The sequence below is a fragment of the Populus euphratica genome, unplaced genomic scaffold (genome assembly GCF_000495115.2).
Source record: "Populus euphratica unplaced genomic scaffold, PopEup_1.0 scaffold41.1, whole genome shotgun sequence".
In the NCBI taxonomy this organism is placed as follows: Eukaryota; Viridiplantae; Streptophyta; class Magnoliopsida; order Malpighiales; family Salicaceae; genus Populus; species Populus euphratica.
In genome coordinates this window covers 2,035,430-2,044,711 of record NW_011499868.1, presented here as the reverse complement: position 1 = coordinate 2,044,711, position 9,282 = coordinate 2,035,430, and the positions used below count along the sequence as shown (strand labels likewise).

The 9,282-nt window shown below is 36.4% G+C and overlaps 1 protein-coding gene across 11 annotated transcripts in view; it reads left to right on the top strand.

Annotated features, from left to right (window-relative positions):
• The first annotated feature begins 1,339 nt into the window (after positions 1-1,339).
• The window catches only part of LOC105126711 (uncharacterized), a 12,545-nt gene continuing 4,602 nt past the window's right edge, over positions 1,340-9,282 (top strand). For 4 of the 11 annotated variants that reach the window (XM_011027658.1, XM_011027667.1, XM_011027666.1 and 1 more), the window contains exons 1-5: positions 1,340-2,200; positions 2,378-3,061; positions 3,748-3,993; positions 4,081-4,743; positions 5,428-5,673. In XM_011027658.1, the coding sequence (XP_011025960.1) occupies positions 1,682-2,200; positions 2,378-3,061; positions 3,748-3,993; positions 4,081-4,743; positions 5,428-5,673 (2,358 nt within the window). In that variant the 5' untranslated portion in view covers positions 1,340-1,681. Of the gene's footprint in view, positions 2,201-2,377; positions 3,062-3,747; positions 3,994-4,080; positions 4,744-5,427; positions 5,674-5,750; positions 6,423-6,585; positions 6,656-7,008; positions 7,729-9,282 lie in introns of those variants that run through there. The other 7 variants (XM_011027669.1, XM_011027664.1, XM_011027663.1 and 4 more) reach the window with 7 other exon arrangements.

Sequence of the window (9,282 nt, the reverse complement as noted above, 5' to 3'; positions counted from 1 at the left end):
GATTTTATATGTTTGATTCAAAACTTATTACTTGAATGGCTTCCTCAAATTAAAAATATAAAATTTTACTTTAAAATTTATTATTATTCTTTATATAGATTTGATCACATAAATCATGAATGTTTTGACAAAAAGTATATTTAGCCAGCTTTTTCACCATATGCAAATAAATAGTCGGAATCCAAAGTCATTAAAAAAGAAGAAAAATATATAAAATAGTCATCTATTATCATTTTGTATTAGCCTTTGCAATAAAAAGCTCAAGAAAGGTTCAAAACATTGCAATTTTATAACATTTTTAGGCCTACTAATAATATAAGAATTCAAAAATGATTTAAAACTACAGTCAAATGTGTAATTTGTTGAATGACAAATTAAAATATAAAATTTATATTATAATCTGGTTAGGTATGTTTTAATATGAGTTTGAAAATATAAAACTATTATTTATCTATAACAATGAAAAGAGAATAAGTTACCTTAAGACTATATATATATATAAACTTACCAATATGCAACATTTATACAGGAAAAGATGCAAGTTTAGTCAATATTTCAAATGCAAATTCATCCAAACTACAATAAAATAAAATAAAATAAAATGTGATACCCACATAACTATAAAGACTATTTATTTGTGATACCCCACACATTTGCATAACAACATTTAAAGTAGGCAGCCCCACATAAACATTTTCAAACAAGCTTTTAAAGCAGGCAATGTGCCAAGAATAGCTAAACATAAGTACCCTTTTTATTCCATACAAAAATAAAATAACCTGGCAAACCATAATAGAAATGGAAGAAAACCACAACTAAAATTTCAATGAATAAAAATAAATTGGGAAAGAAAGAGATTAGAACCACGAGTGCTTATAAGAATTATCAATACCAGATCAACGGCTCCTGCAATAATAAATAGAGATATAGTTTTAAAAATAAATTGGATTTGATATTTTTAAGAACAAGCATGTTTTGAAATATTAAAATCAAAATCTACCTATATTTTTATGCGAAAACACTAGCCCGGACCCGAAAAGAAGGACCTTCAGGACTTAAACAAACATATTTGGCGGTGATTTGTGTAAATCTTGGTTGTCGGTTGTTGATGGTAGTTCGTGTAATTCCGGTGATGGTTTGTGGGTTTCGCAATGTTTGTGGCCTAAATAAATAGAGGTTATTGAAAAAGAGATCAATGAAGAGGTTAAGAAGAGTGGACGATGAGAATAATTGGGTTGAAAAAGAGATTAAGAAGAGTGGACGATGAGAATAATTGTTTTACTGAGCAGGGAAGAGAGGATTTGTGATCAACAAAAAGAAAAAGAAAGAAAAGAGAAGAAAACTTCTTCTATCTTGAAGTACTTTTTACACAGGAATTTTAAAAGCAGATGAAGCCTGCTTTTTTGATTAACTCGTGGCCGGCTTCAATTACTTTCTGCACAAGAATTTTAAAAGTAGGTGAAGCATGCTTTTGATTAAACTTGTGGTTGGACCACGTTTTGACATGAATCCCCCCTTCTTAAACCTGTGTTATTGTGGTGAAACTGCACCACACTTTCTACTACCAAAACAATCACCCTCGTAGTCACGCCACTTTTGCCACGGAAAGAGGTTCTATTAATTAATTCCGTGCAACTGTTACTCTGAAAAAGATTCCGCTCCTTTTCCTCTTCTCTACTCAATGCAGCAGCAGCAGAAGCACCACCGTCACAAGGGTCGTCCACGAAAGCCGTTGATCGAGCTCCAACCGGGTCAGGTTGCATTCCGAGTAGTCTGTCATGTTTCGAAAATCGGTGGTCTCATCAGCCACTCCAGCTCCGTAATATCCCCAATCTGGCTTGAAGCCGGTTGCCTAGTTCACTGCGAGGAGGCGGTGAAGGGGTCGGAGCACCGGGTGATAGTGGTGGTGGGGTCCGCGTCCCCAGAGAGGAAAATTGCGGTGGGTGAAGGTGAGACGGTGGAAGTGTCTGGAGCGCAGGAGGCGGTGGTTAGGGTTTTAGAGAGGATGTGGAGGGGGGATGGGAAGAAGGATGGTGGTGAATACGAGGGTTATTGTGGACTTTTGGCCAATACGTCGCAGATTGGTGCCGTTGTGGGTAGAGAAGGCAGGGATATCAAGAGAATGAAGAGAACTAGTGGAGCCCATATCTGGATTCTCCCGGCTCCTCTATGCGCTTTGAAGGAAGATCAATTAATTCAGGTTTAATTCTTCTGTTTTCTTGTCCTACAGATTTGTCCTATAATCATTCATGATAAATTTTGTGTTTTTGTAGGAGAGAAATATAATTTTTTACATCACAGTTTAAGAAAATAAAATCTTTTATATTATCAGAAATGATATTTGAAAAAATTGGTGTTTGAAAAAAAAAAAACAAAGATTGCAGGCAGTAGCGCTATGGCTGTAAAGAAAGCAGTGATTGCTGTAACTAGCTGCCTTCAAGATTATCCTCCATGCGAGAAGGATGAAGTGGGTTTAGGACTTGGAGCTGTTAGGAGAAGGAGAAGTGGTTCCTCTGGTGATCCAAATGCTGAATTCTCTCCTCATTCGTGTTCCCTGCTACCCACATATTCTGAAAATATTGCAACTGATGGAGACCATAAGAAACCTAATGAACAGTCACAAGTTCAATTTAGGATGATCTGCTCCCATGGTGCAGCTGGGATCATCATAGGCAAGGGAGGGTCTGTAGTCAGAGCTCTGCAAAATAAAACTGGTGCTTCTATCATCTTTGCTCCTCCTATAACCAACTCCGATGACCGTCTAGTTACTGTTTCTGCATTGGAGAACCTTGAATCATCCCACTCTCCTGCACAGAATGCACTTCTTCTTGTCTTTGCTAGATCTATTGAGCATGACATTGATAGAGCTCGTTCCTTGGGCTTGATTGAGGAAATTACCGTGACAGCAACCCTCCTGCTGCCATCAAATAGGGTCTCTTGTTTGATTGGAAGAGGAGGTAGGGTAGATTCAGAAATGATAGGAACAACTGGTGCTGATATACAGATAATGCAAGGGGACCAATTCTTTGATTTCGCTTCAGAGAATGATGCAGTGGTGCAGGTGCAATTTTTATCTTCTAACTTTTTTTTTATTTGTTTTCAAGTTATTGTGACATTAAAAGGATTTTAGTATACAACATAAACCGGGTTGAAGTATGTTATTGAGTCTAATAATCATTGCTTAATGTGATTTTTGCTGCTGCCGTGATTTGTTCTTGTAATCTGTTATCTGCTCCTCTCCCTCCAAGAACAATCAACACTTCATCATTACCTGTCGTTGTCATCATCCAGTTTGGTTAGCAAATTTCACCTCTTCTTGTTACATTTTCAAAGCTCTACCAGTTCTCTGCGCATCGATTGTATGTGGATGTTTTTTTTTTTCATTTATCTTATTATATAAAAATTTGATGTTTTTGTTGTTTGTTATGTAGGTAAGCAATATTTTAAATGTACCAAGAATTCTGTCACTTATCGTTTGCCTTTTATTCTTTGATATTGCCTCATTTCAAAGTAGGGAATGTTTCTTGATCATCCAGGATGAAAACTGGTATAGAACTATAGATAGATACTGGGATGTTTATACCTTGGAATGGAGTGTGATCAGCCAACATGGTAAAGTATTTGGAGCTTCTATTGAAGATTTATGTCCATTTTTTTGTTTGAATTCCCAGTCCCGTATCTACCTGGTTAAAATCTTCGGTACCACCTAACTAGCGATTTATTCCCAAACTGTTATATGTTTTGCAGATTACAGGCAAGGAGAAAAATGTACAGAATGCTCTGTTTCAAGTTACCTGTAAACTGAGGGAGAATCTTTTGCCTACCGAGATGCTCAATGGATTGAGGGCAGGGAGCCCCTATAGAAGAGTGGGGGAGATCACTATGTTGCATCAATCAGCTGGTGAATCTCTCGATTCCAATCAGGAAACAAGCTTGGAAAAAAGAGTGGATCAAGTACACGATACTGCTTCCTCATTGCTGCATTTGCCACAGGTGAAGATTTTCTCTTCACTGGTTTGCAGTTTTAAATTATCTGAAATGAAATTTGAAAAAATTGGTGTATGAAAAAAAAAAAAAAAGATTACAGGGAATAGTTCTGTGGCCATAAAGAAAGCAGTGATTGATGTAACTAGCTGCCTTCAAGATTGTCCTCCATACGAGAAGGATGAGGTGGATTTAAGCCTTGGAGCTGGTAGGAGAAGAAGAAGTGGTTCCTCTGGTGAACCAATGTGTTCCCTGCTACCCACATATTCTGTAAATATTGCAACTGATGGAGACCATAAGAATCCTAATGAACAATCACAAGTTCAATTTAGGATGATCTGCTCCCATGGTGCAGCTGGGAGCATCATAGGCACGGGAGGATCCAAAGTCAGAGCTCTGCAAAATCAAACTGGTGCTTCTATAAGCTTTGCTCCTCCTATAACCAACTCCGATGACCGTCAAGTTACTGTTTCTGCATTGGAGAACCTTGAATCACCCCACTCTCCTGCACAGAATGCACTTCTTCTTGTCTTTGCTAGATCTATTGAGCATGACATTGAAACAGCTCGTTCCTTGGGCTTGATTGAGGAAATTACCGTGACAGCAACCCTCCTGCTGCCATCAAATAATGTCTCTTGTTTGATTGGAAGAGGAGGTAGGGTAGATTCAGAAATGATAGGAACAACTGGTGCTGATATACAGATAATGCAAGGGGACCAATTCTTTGATTTCGCTTCAGAGAATGATGCAGTGGTGCAGGTGCAATTTTTATCTTCTAACTTTTTTTTTATTTGTTTTCAAGTTATTGTGACATTAAAAGGATTTTAGTATACAACATAAACCGGGTTGAAGTATGTTATTGAGTCTAATAATCATTGCTTAATGTGATTTTTGCTGCTGCCGTGATTTGTGCTTGTAATCATTTATCTGCTCCTCTCCCTCCAAGAACAATCAACACTTCTTCATCACCTGTCGTTTTCATCATCTAGTTTGGTTAGCAAATTTCACCTCTTCTTGCAACATTTTCAAAGCTCTACCAGATCTCTGCGCATCAGTTGTATTTGTTTTTTTTTCCATTTAACTTATTATATAAAATTTTGATGTTTTTGCTGTTTGTTGTGTAGATATGCAATATTTGAAATGTACCAAGAGTTCTGTCACTTATCAGTTGCCTTTTGTTCTTTGATTTTGCCTGATGCTTTCAAAGTAGAGGATTTTTCTTGATCATCCAGGATAAAAACTGGTATAGAACTATAGATAGATACTGGAATGTTTATACCTTGTAATGGAATGTGATCAGCTAACATGGTAAAGCATTTGGAGCTTCTATTGAAGATTTATGTCGGTTTTTTTTTTTGAATTCCCATTCCTGTACCTACCTGGTTAAAATCTTTGGTGCCCCCTACCTAGTGATTTATTTCCAAACTGTTATATGTTTTGCAGATTGTAGGCGAGGAGAAAAATGTACAGAATGCTCTGTTTCAAGTTACCTGTAAACTGAGGGAGAATCTTTTGCCTACCGAGATGCTCAATGGATTGAGGGCAGGGAGCCCCTATAGAAGAGCAGGGGAGATCACTATGTTGCATCAGTCAGCTGGTGAATCTCTTGATTCCAATCAGGAAACAAGCTTTGAAAAAAGATTGGATCAAGTACGCGATTCTCCTTCCTCATTGTTACAGTTGCCACAGGTGAAGATTTTTCTCCACTTGTTTGCAGTTTTAAATTATCTGAAATGAAATTTGAAAAAATTGGTGTATGAAAAAAAAAAAAAAAGATTACAGGGAATAGTTCTGTGGCCATAAAGAAAGCAGTGATTGATGTAACTAGCTGCCTTCAAGATTGTCCTCCATACGAGAAGGATGAGGTGGATTTAAGCCTTGGAGCTGGTAGGAGAAGAAGAAGTGGTTCCTCTGGTGAACCAATGTGTTCCCTGCTACCCACATATTCTGTAAATATTGCAACTGATGGAGACCATAAGAATCCTAATGAACAATCACAAGTTCAATTTAGGATGATCTGCTCCCATGGTGCAGCTGGGAGCATCATAGGCACGGGAGGATCCAAAGTCAGAGCTCTGCAAAATCAAACTGGTGCTTCTATAAGCTTTGCTCCTCCTATAACCAACTCCGATGACCGTCAAGTTACTGTTTCTGCATTGGAGAACCTTGAATCACCCCACTCTCCTGCACAGAATGCACTTCTTCTTGTCTTTGCTAGATCTATTGAGCATGACATTGAAACAGCTCGTTCCTTGGGCTTGATTGAGGAAATTACCGTGACAGCAACCCTCTTGCTGCCATCAAATAATGTCTCTTGTTTGATTGGAAGAGGAGGTAGGGTAGATTCAGAAATGATTGAAACAACTGGTGCTGACATACAGATACTGCAAGGGGACCGAATCTTTGATTTCGCTTCAAAGAATGATGTAGTAGTGCAGGTGCGATTCTGATCATCTTAATTTTTTGTTTCTGTTGTCAAGTTATTGTGACATTGAAAGGATTTTAGCATACAACATAAACCGGGTTGAAGCATGTCATTGAGTCTAATAATCATTGCTTAATGTGATTTTTGGTTCTGCCGTGATTTGTTCTTGTAATCTGTTATCTGCTCCTCTCCTCGCAAGAACAATCAACACTTCTTCATCACCTGTCGTTGTCATCATCTAGTTTGATTAGCAAATTTCACCTCTTCTTGTAACATTTTCCAAGTTCTACCAGTTATTTGTTCATCGATTGTATTTGTTGTTTGTTGTGTAGATATACAATATTTTAAATGTACCAAGAGTTCTATTACTTATCGGTTGCCTTTTGTTCTTTGATATTGCTTGATGCTTTTAAAGTCGAGGATTTTTCTTGATCATCCAGGATAAAAACTGGCATAGAACTATAGATAGATACTGGTAAAGCATTTGGAGCTTCTGTAGAAGATTTATGTCTTTTTGTTTTTGAATTCCCATTCCCCTACCTTCTTTTTAAAAACCTTTGGTGCCACCTGCCTATCCCAAACTGTTACATGTTTTGCAGATTACTGGTGAGTACAAAAATGTACAGAATGCTCTCTTTCAAGTTTCTTGTAAACTGAGGGATAATCTTTTGCCCACCAAGATGCTCAATGGATTGAGAGCGGGGAGCCCCTATAGAAGAGCGGGGGAGAGCACTATGTCGCATCAATCAGCTGGATCAGTCAGCCGGCGAACATCTCGATTCCAATCAGGAAACAGGTTTGGAAAAAAGAGTGGATCAGGTACGTGATCCTCCTTTACTAAACTTGCAGCAAGGGGAAGATTTTCTCTTCCCTTGTTTGCAGTTTTATATGTAGTTCAGCCCAAAAGGTTTGTTGTCATGTGGTCACGGAAATTGCATAGGAGGCTGACAACATACAGCACAGACAATGAAAGCAGCCCAACCTCCTCTGTCAAGGTTTCAGAACTTGAAAGGGTACCGAGGGAGGTGCTTAATCAGGCACGAGGGAGTTCCTGTGGAGGGGGGAGGGGGTAGTGTTGGATGGAGACCACTTGTCCTGAATCTCCTGATTATGTTCCATAAGAAATTTTAACACTAGGAAATGAGATTTTAGCTGATGAACATAGATATGGTTTGTGTCACACTCCTGCGTGCTTGTCAATTTGAAATAGTACGCTGTAATATTTACCTGTTAATATGGAAGCATTCTTCTTCTAGTCAAGGTGCTTTAGGTTATGAAGACGATGATTTGATAAAAAATTAAGTAACAAAATATGACTTGGGATATTTGAAGAAGGAATCTGTTGTGTGCTCAGGTGAGAGACAAATGAAACTTCTTCCATATTTTGCCATATTTGCTTATCTGTGGGAATAAACTAGGGCAAAGGCCAAGAGCATGAACTCCATCAAAACTATTTAAATGAAATAAAATTATCGCTTTAATTTCTAATGTCAAAGAAAGAAATGGTGCAAGGCATGGAGATTTTGGGATGTCTTGACTGGTAAAATTCCTCCTTGTTTGTGGGGGAGAGAGATTCTTGAGATAAAAAACCCTTAACATAAATAATTATTTATATAGAAAAACCTTTACTGGACTTTTGATTTCACTTTCATTCCATCAGTTCTAGTTTAAAAAACAGATTATGTTGAAACATATTTCATTTCACTTAGAATCTTGACTTGTTTCGGTTATTTCGCTCAAATTTCACCCGAAACGTTTCATTCCATCAGTTCTAGTTATTTTTGCTTTATTTTTTTAAAAAGAAATCTATGTTTTTTCCTCTCTCTAATTCCTTTATTAAACTTTGGGGAGGACAACCGGAGATGATGACGGGGAGGGTGAGTTGTATTTTGGCAAGGGGATTCTTCATTACCAAGAGCAAAAGGGTTGATTTCAGGGGAGCCAGTGTTCGGATTATGTCTGATCGGAAGAGCTTTTTCCATATATATATATATATATATATATTGATACAATTACTGATATGAAACAAGAAAAAGATTAGGAAATACTGGAAAATTAATAGGAGGAAAATGCCACTTGTAAGCTCATGTAACTGCCTCGACAAATCAAGACTGACGATGAAGACAAAGTCACACGATGTCCTTCTGGCCTCTGCCCTTGCAAATGATCTTTGCATGTGCATGCATGCATGTCCTGTCTCCAAAATGGCCATATCAATTTACTGCATTTATTTATTAATTACTCCAGCAATCATGCATTTATTTCATCAAATTATCATGGTATTAACCTTCATGGAGCAACTTTCTTGTTTTCTTAGTCAAATAAGGTGATGGTACGAATGCCACAGCATGTATCTCGCTAAAATAATATTTTTTTATTTTTAAAAAATTATTTTTAATATTATTATATCAAAATAATCTAAAAATACCAAAAAATATTAATTTAAAATAAAAAAATAAAAAAATTTAATATTTTAAATCATTTTTAAAACGCAAAAAAATAAAAATATATTAATATTTTTTAAAATTATATGTTAATATAAAAAATAATTTAATAAAAATAAAAAAATATTATTTTAATATATTTAGAATAAAAATACTTTTAATAAATAACCATAAATATTCCATAACAATATTAGTATATTTATCTAATAGTTAATTAGCCAGTCTTGATCAGTTCAGGGTAGAGAGAAAATAAAAAAAAATCTAATTTTTCTAATTAAAGTATCAGATTAACTTGTTAACTCGATTAATTTTAAGATTGACTTGTTAGAAACTCAAAACCCGAAGATTTGATAATAAGGGTGTGTTTGGTATTGCGGTAGATGTTGTGGTTGTGGTTTAAAAAAAATTTTTTTATAAAAAATAATTTTT